Consider the following 15781-nt stretch of genomic DNA (forward strand, 5'->3'; position numbering starts at 1 on the left):
TTATTTACTTATCTGAGAGAGAGAGGCAGATAGAAAGAGAGAATGGGCATGCCACTGCAAATGAGCTCCAGATACATGTGCCCCAAGGTGCATCTGGCTTACGTGAGTCCTGGGGAATCGAACTATTGTCCTTAGGCTTCACAGACAAATGCCTTAACTGCTAAGCTGTTTCCCTAGTCCTATTTGTAAATGTCTATCATCTAATCTACCCATCTGAAGGAGAGAGAAAAAGAGAGAGACTTGCTGCAGATGAACGTCAGATTCATGAGGCACTTTGTAGGTCTGGCTTTATGCGGGCACTGGGGAATTGAGCCCAGGCCACCAGGCCCAGGCCACCAGGCTTTGCAAACAATGTCTTTAACCACTGAACCATCTCTCGAACCCCAAACTCCCATTTGTAAGAAGACCTTTCTTGTTTTCCTCCAAGAATCTTCTTTCTCGGTTTACGGAGTGGAGCAAAAGATGCTGCACGAGAGAAGCTGCAGGAAGACCACCCCACAGACAGTGGGAGGTGAGTGTGTGGAAGGGTGGTGGGAGGTGAGAGTGTGGGGGAGGACGGTGGGAGGTGAATGTGGGGGAGGACGGTGGGAGGTGAGTGTGAGGGAGGACGGTGGGAGGTGAGTGTGGGAGAGGACGGTGGGAGGTGAGCGTGAGAAGGGTGGTGGGAGGTGAGTGTGTGGGAGGACGGTGGGAGGTGAGTGTGTGGGAGGATGGTGGGAGGGGAGAGTGTGGGGGAGGACGGTGGGAGGTGAGTGTGGGGGAGGACGGTGGGAGGTGAGAGTGTGGGGGAGGACGGTGGGAGGTGAGAGTGTGGGAGGACGGTGGGAGGTGAAAGTGTGGGGGAGGACGGTGGGAGGTGAGTGTGGGGGAGGACGGTGGGAGGTGAGTGTGGGGGAGTACGGTGGGAGGTGAGTGTGGGAGGACGGTGGGAGGTGAGTGTGGGAGGACGGTGGGAGGTGAGTGTGGGGGAGGACGGTGGGAGGTGAGTGTGGGAGGACGGTGGGAGGTGAGTGTGGGAGAGGACGGTGGGAGGTGAGTGTGGGGGAGGACGGTGGGAGGTGAGTGTGGGGGAGTACGGTGGGAGGTGAGTGTGGGAGGACGGTGGGAGGTGAGTGTGGGAGGACGGTGGGAGGTGAGTGTGGGAGGACGGTGGGAGGTGAGAGTGTGGGGGAGGGTAGTGGGAGGTAAGTGTGGGAGAGGACGGTGGGAGGTGAGTGTGGGGGAGGGTGGTGAGAGGTGAGTGTGGTAGAGGACAGTGGGAGGTGAGTGTGTGGGAGGATGGTGGGAGGTGCGTGTGTGGGAGAGGACGGTGGGAGGTGAGTGTGTGGGAGAGGACGGTGGGAGGTGAGTGTGTGGGAGGACGGTGGGAGGTGAGAGTGTGGGGGAGGACGGTGGGAGGTGAGTGTGGGGGAGGACGGTGGGAGGTGAATGTGGGGGAGGACGGTGGGAGGTGAGTGTGGGGGAGGACGGTGGGAGGTGAGTGTGGGGGAGGACGGTGGGAGGTGAGTGTGGGGGAGGACGGTGGGAGGTGAGTGTGGGAGAGGACGGTGGGAGGTGAGTGTGGGGGAGGACGGTGGGAGGTGAGTGTGGGAGAGGACGGTGGGAGGTGAGTGTGGGGGAGGACGGTGGGAGGTGAGTGTGGGGGAGGACAGTGGGAGGTGAGTGTGGCGGAGGACAGGGAAATGAGCGTGTGGGACTGCACAATTCCCACAGCAGTTTGCAGTGGCTTCTCTCTTCTATTGGGCCTTCAGAACACCTTTCGTTCCAGAGGGGTGGGAGCTCAGAGACAGTCAGAAGACCTGCTGGTGGAGGACAGGAATGGAGCTCACAGTTGCCTCCTTGCAGTGGTGATGAAATGGAGGCTGGCTGGAGCCCTGATGGCGGGTGGGATCAGGTGGATTCTTGAGCACACTTGGTTCTGAGACTTGCTGTCAGGGATCCTGAAGGTTAGAATTGGGCCACGTTTAGTTTAGTTCACACTGTCAGTACAGAAGTCTCCCCAACTCAGACCCAAGCATACAAAAACACCTATGCACAGACACTTGAGCACATGGGGTGCACGTGTTACTCCCCGTAAAAAAAAAGGGATTCCACAAGATTTACTTCTCAGGGACTCACCTTGACTGTGAAGTTTGACGAGTGTGTGTAGAAGTCTGAGAACCAGGTTCTAATCGCCAACCAACTGGAGGTGCCGAACTAGGAACACACTCACACACACACACACACACACACACACCACACACCATAGAAAAACACACACATGGACCCTGGGGACTCTCATTTATAAATCACATCTTGTCATATAATTAATATAATGTACCTTTTAATTCTATGCTTTGAGCAAGAACATGGTTGTTAATTTGTTTATGTGGATATGTTTTGTGGCTGTCTGAAACACAGACCTGCCCTTCCCTCCCCTTCTCATCTGGCTCTTCCCTTCCCGTCTTCCCTTCGGTTCCATCCCCTCCTTTGCTATCCCATCTCTTCTCCATCCCTCCCCTTTCCTCCTATCTGGTCCCTTCTCCTCCTTCTCGCATGATACCCAGCATTGATCCCAGCACATGCAAGGCAAGCAAGCACTCTACCACTGAGCTATATCCCCAGTCCTTTTTGTATTATTATTATTTATTTATTTTCTGAGTCAGGGTCTCACTAAGTTTCCTAGGCTGGCTTTGAACTTGTGTAGCCCAGGCACAATCCTCCTACCTCAGTCGTTCAAGGAGCTGGGACAACAGACCTGTGCTACCAGGTCTGGCCAGCCTCTGTTTTTGTTTCCCATATCTTTTTCTGAGCCACAGAAGCGTCTCCACACAAGAAGGACTGTAGCAGTAATCTAGGGTACTTGATAGGAGCATACATACATTCTAGGTTCTTTCTGGTTCCAATTTGGGGGTGGGTGTCTGAGTTAGACCCAAGAGCCTGAATTTTATCACCCTTCTGGATCTAATTCCAGGCCAGCCTGGGAGCCCCTGGGAGGCCTGTGTGTGACTGCTGTAGGCTGGTTATTCCTGGCTCAGAGGGGGGTGCTCCTGGTCCCAGGGCACCTCACACAGAGCCTGAGTGTGGGAGAGCCTCTCTGTAATCGGTTCTCCATCACGGGGCTCAACGTTCCCACCAGCACAATCTGATCCTTCGCCCTCATCTGCCTCCTCAGCTTCTCACATATCACATCATTTCCTGGTTTATTTTCTTCTTTTTGAAACTTCCTCTCATCTAGAAATCTATCATTTACAAGTTAATTAGGTTTTGCTTTCCCACTACTTTTTCTTTCAAAAAGTAATTTTTATTTCAATAAAAATTAAATCCTGGGCTGGAGCAATGGCTTAGTGGTTAAGGTGCTTGCCTGCAAAGCCAAAGGGCCCAGGTTTGAATCCCCAGGACCCAGATATGCAAGTTAGTGCATGTGCCTGGAGTTCGTTTGCAGTGGCTGGAGGCCCTGGTACTCCTATTTTTCTCTCCCTCCCTCTTTCTCTCTCTTAAATAAATAAATAAAATTTTTTAAAATAAGATAAATCTTGGGCTGGGGAGATGGCTTAGCCGTTAAAAGCACTTTCTTGCAAAGCCTGCTGGTCCCAGTTCCATTTCCTAGTATCCACATGAATCCAGATGCACAAAATGGTACATAAGTCTAGAGTTCTTCTGCAGTGGCAAGAGGTCCAGGCATATCCATTCTCTTCACCTCTCTCCCATCCTACTTGTCAATAAATACATATATAAAAAGTTGAAAAAATAATAAATCCACATGAGCCATAAGAAATGAGGTACAGTGGCACATGCCATTAAAAAAAAGAGGAACAGGGCTGAACAGATGGTTTAGCAGTTAAGGCGTTTGCCTGCAAAGCCAAAGGACCTCTGTTCAATTCCCCAGGACCCAAGTAAGCCAGATGCCCAAGGTGGAGCATGCATTTGGAGTTCATTTGCAGAGCCTAGAGGCTCATTCTCTCTCTTTTTGTCTCCCTCTCTCAAATAAATAAATAAAATTTTTAAAAAAAGAAAATCTTAAAAAAGAAAGACAAGCATTCCCACACTGAATTAAATGGTTAGATAAAGCCAGGAGTGACGGCACACACCTATAACCCCAGCGATCAGCAGTCTGAGCCAGGACAGTGAACTTGAGGTAAAGTTAGAGAGGTAGTGAGCTCTAGTCCAGCCTGCGCTTCACAGTCTTGACCTCGTCTCCTGAGTAACTAAATACCTACATGCAAAAGGTGATTTCTGGAGTGGGGTATGGTTCAGTGGTAGACTACATACTGAACTCAATCAGCAGCCGGGTTTTCCCTTCAAGAACTACAAATAATAATGACGATAATAATGGTTAAATATTCAGATAACTAAAAAACACTTCTCTCTCTTTCCTGTTCCTTCCATCTGTCTTTCTTTTTTTTTCTTTAAACTTTTTTTGGGGGGTTGAGGTAGGGTCTTGCTCTTGCCCAGGCTGACTTGGAAATTCACTATGTAGTCTCAGGCTGTCTTCAACTTCTACCTCTGCCTCCGGAGTGCTGGGATGAAAGACGTGCACCATCATACCTGGCTTAAATATTTTCATTTATTTATTTGCAAGCAGACAGAGGAGAGAGACCGAGAGAATGGGCATGCCAGGGCCTCCAGCCTCTGCAAAGGAAGTCCAGGTGCATGTGCCACTTTGTGCATCTGGCTTTATGTGGGTCCTGAGGAATAGAATCCTGGTTCTTAGGCTTTACAGGCAAACCTTAACCACTGAGCAATCTCTTCAGCTCCTGGCTTTCTATTTCTTTTTTTCCTTTTTAGGCAGGGTTTCACTGTAGCCCAGGCTGACCTCAAACTCACTCTGTAGTCTAGGCTGGTCTTGAACACATAGTGATCTTCCTACCTCAGTCTCCTGAGTGTTGGGATTAAATGCTTGCTCCACCACACACAGCTCTTTCCTTACTTTTTTTTCAAAGTAAGTTCTCGCTGTAGCCCAGGCTGACCTGGAATTCACTCTGTAGTCTCAGGGTGGCCTTGAACTCATGGTGATCCTCCTACCTTTGCCTCCCGAGTGCTGGGATTAAAGGAGTGAGCCACCACGCTCAGTCTTCCTTACATTTTTAAAGAGTAATTCATGTCATTGTGTTTGGAGTTTTAAAAAAAATTATCCCAAACAGTCTCATGTCACCTTTCGCTGCGTCAAGCTACAACGACATTTCCTTTCTTTCCCAGATCTTAACTTGATGTGGGCTCTCCTTAGCATCTTAGCCTGGCGTGGCTGTCTTTAGCGCTCCCAGCGTCTTAGCTAAGGCTCTGGCTGAGGACACCGAGCACCGATGTTGCACATAGAACTGGAACGCTTGTCCCCACACCCCAGGCAGAAGCGTAAGCTAGGGATAAGGCCCGTCACCGCCCGGCCATAGGAGCGGTGCAGGGTGTGGCTGCTTGTGACCTGTGGCATACAGAGCAGTGTGTGTCCCCTCCCACCAGCAGCAAGGTGAGGCACAAAGATATGAAAAAATGCTCAACATGAAATATTCATTACAGAACAAGATCACTGATAAAACAAAGGAGAAGAATTCCCGAAGTCAGATTTATCTTAGGCGTCTGTATCAGATGTACTCGACCTCTCTTGCCAACAGGGAATTCTCTAGAAGGTATGGTTTATTGTTTATTTGTTTGCATGTTGAGACAGGGTCTCACTTTAGCTATGAGTTCATAATTCTCCTGCCTTAACCTCCCAAGGGCTGCTTTAATAGATTGCTGTTGTTATTGACTTGGGGATGGGACCCAGAACCTGGCCGCACAGAGCCGGCACTCTCAACTTTCAACTTTTACAGTCGCCCCCACGGTCTGTGCCCATAGGTGGATTAAGGAATTGCTGTTCCAGCACATTCTCTCCCCGAGAAGGAAAAATGAGGGCTGGGGAGATGGCTCAGTGGTCACAGACACTTGCTTGCAAAGCCTGCTGGCCCAGGTTCAGCTCCCCAGCTGCCACAGGCATCTGTTCACAGTGGCCCGAAGTCCTGCATGCATGCACATGCGCACATGTAAATAAATAACATTTAAAAAGAAGAATGTGGGTCTGGAGAGATGGATCAGCAGTTAAAGTCATTTGCTTGTAAAGCTTGATGGCCTTGGTTCAATTTTCCAGTACCCACATAAAGCCAGACTCACAAAGTGGCATATGCATCTGGAGTTTATTTGCAGTGGCAAGAGGTCCTGGTGTGCCCATTCTCTCTCCTTCATTCTTTCTCTCTGTTTACAAATAAATAAAAATACTTAAAAAAAATAAGCTGGGGAGATGGCTTTGTGGTCAAGGCACTTGCCTGTGAAGTATTAGGATCCAGGTTCGATTCCCCAGTACCCACATAAGCCAGATGCACAAGGTGGTACATGGGTCTGGAGTTCATTTGCAGTGGCTGGAGGCTCTGGCAGTTTTTTTTTTTTTTTTCTCTCTCTCACATCTATGTGCTTCTCTTAAATAAATAAATAATTATAAAAAAACTAAAAAAAAATTTAAAAAGAATATACATTTTAATATCATATGAGAGAACCTGACATAGTGTAAACATAAAATGTCAACTCAGTGACCTGTGTCCTGTGAGGCTTCCTAAGAATGTGGGGAGGAGAGAGACAAAGAGAGAGACAGAGAGAGAGAGAGGGAGACTCATTAACCCTAGAGCTGAAATCGTTGAAGTGTATTAATCACTTAGATGGAGCTCTGCTCCCAGCCATGTGTGTGTACTGGAGGAAGTAAGCTTCCCAGGGCCTTAGACATGTCACTCCTTGGGCGTCCACACCGCTGAGCATGCTGGGAGAGCGAGAGCAGTAAATGTAAAGTTCGCAAGACACGTGCCGTCACAACGGGAAAGAGCCTGCAAACCCGCCGTCCTCTTTCCCTGCGATGGACAGAGCTCCCTCACCTCACGCCAGCGGGGTTCCAGGCGTAGAGCCCGACCTGGGATTCAGCCCACCACAGGCAAGGGGAGCCAGGCTCAGACTAACGTGGGTGTGGGGTGGGGGTCTGTGCTTGCTGTGTGTGTCTCCCTACAGCCTTCGCCCCCTGTCCCCAAACACTGACCAGGAACACAGGAAGTCCTGGTGTCCAGGCTCAGAACACGGCCTGAGGTTGCTCTCGCAGTGGGCGAGTTACACTTGAACTTGGGCCATCTGGCCTGCCCTGTGCGGTAGAGGTGGGCACAGCCAGCAGTTACCTGGCCGGCAGGCTGCGCTCTGCAGGCCTCCACCAGGTGGGGGCTGGGGCAGGAAACAGCCCTGTTGACCTCAGAAGCCAGTTCTTTGTTAGGCACTCACAGAAGTAAGGCTGTCTAGGAAGTAGATGGACTGAGGCCCATGGCCACCACCCCTAAACTTGGAGCCTTACTTCTCAGTAAAGATCCTGCAGTTGGGCCAGATCTCCCAAACATGCTACTGGGGACTTGGCCCCGCAGGCAGAGGCCAAGGTCTTTCTGAACCAGAGCTTTGTGCTGCCAAAGCTTTCCCCTCCCCCTCTCCTATCCACGGGGAAATCTAACCCTACTAGGTGTTTCCCAAGAAACATTTTAACAGACCGTCCACCTGGGAGAAGAAGCCTGCAGATCCCTAGAGCAAAGGACCACTTGCTGATCATTTGCGGGGTGGTGGGTGGGGGTGGGGGGAGTGTCTCCCTCATTTAGGGACCAATTCAGGCCCCTCTATTAGCATTTGAATCAGACAGCCAAGCTGTTTTGATTGAAAAGAGAAGGCAAGCCTTTGTTGTTGCAATTTAAGGGGTTAGTCATTTTCTGGCCTCCTTTAATCAGTTGGAATGGGGGGAAATGGCCATGGCTAGGAAAAGCCCGTCTGGCCTGGGAGTGCAAAAGGCCTCCTCTCCCAGAGCTCCAGAGGCTGTGAGCCCCGGATCCGGGGTCTGGCAGTGGCTCCGGGGGGAGCTCTACTCAGTGCTGCCCTTCACTTAGAATCTCCTCCAGTACCTGCAGAACATTCCCTTTGTTTGCTTGGACCCAATCCACACAGTTAGGGAAACAGTGGGTTGGATGGTAGGTCTTGCCTTCCACTAGCTGATCCACATTTTGCACACAAGGGAACTGTAGTAATAAAAGCTGCAATTTTTAGGTTAAAAAGAGGGAAGGCCAAGCAAAATCCTATTTCTTGGGCTGGAGAGATGCTTAGCAGTTAAGGCATTTGCCTGCAAAGCCAAAGGACTCAGGTTAGATACATAAGGTGGCATATGTGTCTGGAGTTCATTTTCAGTGGCTAGATGCCCTGATGCGCCCATTCTTTCTCTCCTCTCTGCCTCTTTCTCTCTAAATAAGTAAATAAAAATAGAAATTTAAAAAATCCTGCTTCTTTTTCCCGAGTTTGTGTTACATATTACATGTTTCATACGCTGGACATAGAGACATAAAACTTTAGGGTTTCCCAAATGCAAATGACTAAGGAAGCCCAACTTTCTGTGTGAAGGGGGGTGGTGCTGTGTCCGCAGCCAGTCTCGTAGCTTGTTTTGCATGTGGGGCTGGAATGGACTGCAGCCTCCCTGTGCCATACAGGTGTTAGATCGCCTATCCAGAGGCAACCATAGGCACCACCATGCATTTTCTCGGCTATCCCAGCTGACGCCTGTGCTTGCTTGCTTTCCCCTCCATCTTGTTGACCTTGAAGGCCACTTCCGTCTGAGGCTGGCTTCTGCCACCCATCACTACTCCAGGAAGAACCCCCCCCCCCCCATGAGGGTCACCCCTCATGCACCTCTGAGTGCACACCAAGCTCCTTTTGGGAGACAGTGTAAAGCAACTTTCTTGGGCTGCATTTGGTTGTTGGAGGTCTCTAAGTGCCTCAAAGGCAGTCACCCAGTCTCCTAATTACTGAGCATCCTCCCACAGGCCAGAGGACTTTTCCAAGGAAAGCAATTTGTCAAACAGCAACTCTGGGAGCTGATAAAAGGCTTGCGTGTTTGTCCCTGTCTTGGTGTTTGCTGCATCCTGTGTACAGAGACAAATGGCACCTGGCCTGTCCTGGCTCGGGAGGGTCCAGCCCCAACTTGTTTGCCTTTGCTTCCGGGTGACCCACAGCCCCTGGCTGCGCTGTCAGCCCAGCTGAGGCCCGTGGGGAGTGGCCGGCCCGCCCTGCCCTTCCTCACCAGGTGCTCCCGGCTCTCAGAGAGAGGCAATGGGGAAGGGAAGGCCTTGACTGCACCGTTATTGGTTCTAGAGCCCATGAGTTTAAAACAGCTGGGCATACTCGCCCCGTAGTCTCAGAGCTGCTATGAGAACCCAGTGGAAGCCTACAGAGGAATTGTTAATAGAGGGTTGTCCTTAAGACGGTCTTATGGATGTCCCCTGGGCTAGGAAACACACACACACACACACACACACACACACACACACAGCCATGCAGCCGAAGGGCACTATGGGGGCCCCGTGTGCCTTCCCAAGCGTTGTGGGAAGAGCCGGCACTGCACTGGGTCTATAAGTGTTTTTCCTAACGGTGGACAGTCCTTGCCCTTGACACTATAAGTGACAAAATCACCACTCACTGCAGATCTGAAACTAGGCCCAGAGTGGCTAGTAAAGTGGATTCATGACCACAGCCAACAAGAGGTGGAGAGGGCATCACTGACCCCAGCCTGTCCTAGCAGCCGGCCCTCCACCGTGGCGGACTCCTTCAGCTGCTCCTCTCTGGGCTTGGGGCCATTTTTATGATAGGCTTTATTTTTATTTTCTTCTTTAAAAAATACATGCATATATATGTGCATAGTTTTATTTTATTTTTTAAGTTTTTGTTTATTTATTTGAGAGCGACATAGAGATAAAGAGGCAGAGAGAGACAGAGAGAATGGGCGCGCCAGGGCCTCCAGCCACTGCAAACGAACTCCAGACGCATGCACCCCTTTGTGCATCTGGCTAATGTGGGACCTGGGGAATTGAGCCTCGAACTGGAGTCCTTGCGCTTCACAGGCAAGCGCTTAACTGCTAAGCCATCTCTTCAGCCCCTGGTTTTATTATTTTGAGATCAGATTTTTTGAGACTAGCCCAGGCCAACCTGGTGGTCCCAGGCTGTCCTTGAACTCATGGTGATCCTCCTACCACTGCTTCTCAAGTGCTGGGATTAAAGACTTAAAATGTAGTTTTGATATTTTATTTATATATTTGAGAGGACAGAGAAAGAGTTAGAGAGAGAATGGGGGTTCCCAGGCCTCTTGTCACTGCAAATAGACCCCAGCTGCATGTACTGCTTAGTGCATCTTAATTTACACGGTTCCTGGGGATTTGACCCTACTCCAAATCTGGGCCAGCAGGTTTTACAAGTACTTTTAACTGCTGATCTATCTTCCCAGCCTCTATTTTATTCTTTTGTGTGTGTGTCTGGGGTGTTCATATGTGTATGCATCTTCATATGTGTGTGTGTGCATATGTGTGGATAAACCAGAGATTGATGTCTGGTGTCTTCCTCATTTACTCTCTTATTTTTTTAATTTTATTTTTATTTATTTATTTGAGAGCAACAGAGAGAGAGAGAGAGAGAGAGAGAGAGAGAGAGAGAGAGAGAGAGAGAGAGGGAGAGGGAGAGAATGGGCTCGCCAGGGCCTCCAGCCACTGCAAACGAACTCCAGACACATGTGCCCCCTTGTGCATCTGGCTAACGTGGGTCCTGGAGAACTGAGCCTCGAACCAGGGTCCTTAGGCTTCACAGGCAAGTGCTTAACTGCTAAGCCATCTCTCCAGCCCATCTCTTATTTTTTTTAAATATTTTATTTTTATTTATTTATTTGAGAGAGAGGCAGATAGAAAGCATGGGAGAATGGGTGTGCCAGGGCCTACAGCCACTGCAAATGAACTCCAGATTCATGTGCCACCTTGTGCATCTGGCTTATGTGTGTCCTGGGGCATCGAACTGTGAGTGGTCCTTTGGCTTTGCAGGCAAGCGTCTTAACTGCTAAGCCATTTATGCAGCCCATACTCTCTTATTTTTTGAGACAGGGTCTCTCACTGGACTGGAGTGTGCCAATTCAGCTAGACTAGCTAACCAGCAAGCCCCAGGGGTCCTCCGATACGTGTGGCTTTACGTAGAATAGAACCAGAGCTTACAGGCTTTGCAAAAGAGCGCTTGGACCGCTCAGCCGTCTTCCCCAGCCCCGAGGCTTTATTTCCAACACATGGTCAGAAGAAAAGGAAAATACAGCAGCGTCTGCGTCCTGAGCAGTGGATGCGCTTCCTCGCCACTCACCCAGTGTGACCGCAGCTGCTCCATCCATCGCCATGGCCTCCTGCAGGATGCGTCCCAGCCAAGGGTGCACGTTCTCCCGATGCGGAGGGCCTGGGACGGGGCCTCTGTGTACTCAAGGGGTGCCAAGCCTGACAGCTTCCTCTGTGTTTGCTTTTCTCTGTTTGGTGCCACCTGGGCAGACTGCTGGAGAGAGACGGCCGCTTTGCAGACATGCATACCGAGCGCAGAGCTGGAGGTCTGGTCAGTGTCCTGGGGCCCAGGGGCAGCCCTCGTGCATCTATCCTGTCTAGGCCAGATCTGCAGAGGCCTGTGGGTGGGGAGGCTGAGTAGACTGGGTTGGGGCACACAGTGTCTCATGGCCTCAGGGCGCCAGACTTCATACCTGAGGTTCTTGTGGCTATACGGGTTGCCAGTTCACAGTAACTGCCATCTAGAGCCAGAGTGAGATCCAGTCTATTCACACTGAACTGTGATTCAGCTCAGACTCCTATGCGGTAGTGGGCAGGGGCCAGACAGGTCCATTTGGGTTGTAACCAAATAAAAATTTCAAGTACAACGTAAAAACAAAACAAAACCTTAACCACCCTGCTCTCCTCTGGTCTCACTTCTCACCCCTTCCCTCATGACACGGTGTGACTGTCACTCTAATGGTGCCATCTAACTCATGTAGTATGAGAGGGGACCTAAGCGGTAGCTCTTTACAAAAAGCAGCATTTTCCAAAGTAGTGTGTATTAAATAATGAAGAAATTTAAAATAGGAATGACTATGGATATTAATGTGCCTTGCTCAGCCTGTTTTCCCAAATTCTGATCTAGAAACTCTTATGTTTGGAATACAATTACAAGATGCACGTACACTTTGCTCCCTGCAGCTAGATTACATGATCCCGGATGGACACCCGCAGCCCCCGGAAGCCCCCCCCAGTGTGGTGGGGGCAGGGAGGGGGGACTGTGAGCTCACTGCCCAGCAGTCACAGGCACCGCCTGCCCTCTGCTTCCTGAAGCATGAGAGCACAGCAAGTCCACGGGGAGCTTCCCACCCGAGAACAGGACCCCGAGGGACCCTGTGTGGCATGTGAGTCATCAAGTTCATGTGAAAAAAAAATGGGAGGTTTTTGCTCAAAGCACACAAAATCATAGTGTGCTCAGCATTTGAGAAGAATTTGGCAGTGGCAAGGTGAAAGGAACTGAGACGGGGCCGATGTGAATTCCAGATTGCACCCCCAGGTTCATGCTGTAGGAATCGAGACCACTTCCCCACGAGTCCTTCCTGCCGCCCCCCACCCCAGGTGGGGCAGGTGTCCATCCCCTGTTCGCTCAAGACTCCGCCCTCACAGCTTCTCTTTCTAGGAAGACCAAGGGTGGCAGCGTGTTGTCTCCTGCCTCCCAGCGCCCTCGATTCATGTGGGGCACCCCGCTGAGACAGGGGAGCGTGGCATACTGTCACGTCTACTGCTTCTAGTACAGGAATTGGAAAATAGTAGAATTCAATTTTTCTTAAAAAAATTATTTACTTGAATGGGCTGGAGAGATGGCTTAGCAGTTAAGCGTTTGCCTGTGAAGCCTAATGACCCCGGTTCGAGGCGCGAATCCCCAGGACCCACGTTAGCCAGATGCACAAGGGGGTGCACGCGTCTGGAGTTCGTTTGCAGTGGCTCGAAGCCCTGGCGTGCCTATTCTCTCTCTCTCTGCCTCTTTCTCTCTCTGTTTGTTGCTCTCAAATAAATAAATAAAAATAAACAAAAAATTTATTTATTTGAAAGGTAGAGAAAGAGGGAGAGAGAGAGAAAGAGAATGGGCACACCAGGGCCTCTTGCCATTGCAGATGAACTCCAGACACATGCTCCACTCTGTGCAAATGGCTTTACATGTGCGCTGGGGAAATGAACCAGGGCGTCAGGCTTTGCAAGAAGCACCTTTAACCCTTGAGCCACCTCTCCAGCCCTTGAGTTTTCTGAAATGAATGAATGAGCTCCTTTGGGTTATTTTACTTAAAAACTTTCAGTGCTGAAGTTTAAACTTGGGATCTGTGTGTCAGGCAAACGCTCTACCCCTGAGTTACATCCCAGCCACGCTTGTTTTCCTTTGCTTTTCTTGGGAAGTTGAGCCGCGTTACAGGTACTGCCCATCAGCGTGGCTGGTGCCAGTCCTCTTCCCCCAGCAAGGACAGGCCTCAGCTAAGCTCCACCTCAGTGTCCTCAGTGTGGCTGTGGACGGAATGTTATCTGCTTGTTGGGTTACTGGAAGGACCCACATCAGTCATATGGCAAGCCATCCCCCATTCCGCTTGGGACAGCAGCAGCTGATGAATGTTGAGTCCATCAGATGAGCTATCAATCGTAGCTCGTGTTCAGCATATACCCACTACCTCACAATCCTGAGCAGAGACCTCATCAGGAGAAGGGAGCCAGGGCTGGGGAAATGGCTCAGTGGGTCAGTCAGGCACTTTGAACACGAGGACCTGAGTCTGGATAGCCAGCGCTCATGGACTCTCTCTCTTTCCCCTTCTTTTTCTCCATTCATAAATAAATAAATATTTAAAAGATGAGGTGGAGAGCAATGGAGGAAGACCCCCAGTGAGGCCCTCGGGCCACACACGCATCCGCATACGCGTACTTGCACATGTTGACACGCAGCCCGTGTAGCTGGCAGGAAGAGCTTTTTACTCATTTGTCTGGTTTTCTTGCAGGTTCCAAGGCAGGTGTTGTCTTCTCTACACAACAGGTGCACACGCATGGACATACAGAGACACAGGCATGCGCACCCCCTTGTCGCTTGGTATTTGCTCCCATGGCCCTGAGCACTGCCTTTACTGAGGAGCAGAGTGTCTTGACAGAAGGAGATGCTGTTCTAGCCAGAATCTCAAAACAATAGCCAATGTAGGATTGTTACAAAATGCTCATCCCAACATTTATCCACTTTATTTCCATGCCTTCTCCCATGATTAGCTCTACTTTTTGATTCATTTGCCTTGTGAATTCAAGTAACCAGGAAAGAAAGAGGGGCTGTCTATGCAATGTGATGTGAGCTCACTGAAGGCATGGTTTGTAAGGAAAGCAATGTTCAGAGCCTACTGAGGGAGGAAGTCAGGTGGGAAGCGGTAACTGAGATGCTTGACTAAAGACTCAGAAAGGTGGGGAGGTGAAACCCCTTTAAAATAAATTATACGTGATGAAGTACATACAGTTTTCTTGGAGAAAAGACATACACACATACACACACACATATTTTTATTTTTTTGTTTATTTTTATTTATTTATTTGAGAGCAACAGAGAGAGAAAGAGGCACAGAGAGAGAGAGAAAGAGAACGGGTGTGCCGGGGCTTCCAGCCACTGCAAATGAACTCCAGACGCCTGCGCCCCCTTGTGCATCTGGCTAACGTGGGTCCTGGGGAATTGAGCCTTAAACCGGGGTCCTTAGGCTTCACCGGCAAGCGCTTAACCACTAAGCCATCTCTCCAGCCCATATTTTTCATTTTTTGAACTAGGGTCTCACTCTAGCCAAGGATGACCTGGGATTCACTATGTAGTCTCAGGCTGGCCTCGAACTCATGATGATACTTCTACCTCTGCCCCTCGAGTGCTAGGATTAAAGGTGTGCACCACCATATCTGGCATCATGTATATTTTTAAAATTAGCTTACTGGAACCAGGGAGATGGCTCAGCAGTTAAAGGCACTTGCTTTTAAAGACTGCAACCCTGGGTTCGAATATTCAGTACCCATGTAAATCCAGACTCACAAAGTGGTGCATGTGTCTGGAGTTCATGTGCAGGGGCAAGAGACCCTACATTCCTTCCTATTCTCTCACTTTCAAATAAATGAAACATTTTAAAAAATTATCTTATTAAATAAGTCTACGGCAGGCAGAGGCAGGAGGATCACCATGAGTTCGAGGCCATCCTGAGGCCACACAGTGAATTCTAGCTCAGCCTGGGGTAGAGCAAGATCCTGGGCCTCGAGAAACCAAAACCGAAACCAAAACCAAAACCAAAACGAAAACCAAAACTTTTCCTCCTAGGTGTAACCTTCCAGAGCATGTGAAGACAGACTTTGTTTGAGAAGGAGCTCTCCTTTTCCTCGTAGGTGTAACCTTCCAGAGCACGTGAAGACAGCCTTTGTTTTGAGAAGGAGCTCTCCTTTTCCTCCTAGGTGTAACCTTCCAGAGCATGTGAAGACAGCCTTTGTTTTGAGAAGGAGCTCTCCTTTTCCTCCTAGGTGTGACCTTCCAGAGCATGTGAAGACAGCCTTTGTTTTGAGAAGGAGCTCTCCTTTTCCTCCTAGGTGTAACCTTCCGGAGCATGTGAAGACAGCCTTTGTTTTGAGGAGGAGCTCTCCTTTTACTCCTAGGTGTAACCTTCCGGAGCATGTGAAGACAGCCTTTGTTTTGAGGAGGAGCTCTCCTTTTCCTCCTAGGTGTAACCTTCCGGAGCAAGTGAAGACAGCCTTTGTTTTGAGGAGGAGCTCTCCTTTTCCTCGTAGGTGTAACCTTCCGGAGCATGTGAAGACAACCTTTGTTTTGAGGAGGAGCTCTCCTTTTCCTCCTAGGTGTAACCTTCCGGAGCATGTGAAGACAGCCTTTGTTTTGAGGAGGAGCTCTCCTTTTC

The 15781-nt window shown here is 49.8% G+C and overlaps 1 protein-coding gene across 1 annotated transcript in view; it reads left to right on the top strand.

Moving 5' to 3' along the window:
- Positions 1–15781, top strand: part of LOC101602955 — a 79754-nt gene that overhangs the window by 61587 nt on the left and 2386 nt on the right. Inside the window, exons 9-11 of the mRNA XM_045158431.1 lie at positions 5494–5603; positions 11355–11415; positions 12048–12246. Of these exons, the coding sequence (XP_045014366.1) occupies positions 5494–5603; positions 11355–11415; positions 12048–12246 (370 nt within the window). The remainder of the gene's footprint in view (positions 1–5493; positions 5604–11354; positions 11416–12047; positions 12247–15781) is intronic.

Source organism: Jaculus jaculus, chromosome 9 (genome assembly GCF_020740685.1).
Source record: "Jaculus jaculus isolate mJacJac1 chromosome 9, mJacJac1.mat.Y.cur, whole genome shotgun sequence".
Taxonomy (NCBI): Eukaryota; Metazoa; Chordata; class Mammalia; order Rodentia; family Dipodidae; genus Jaculus; species Jaculus jaculus.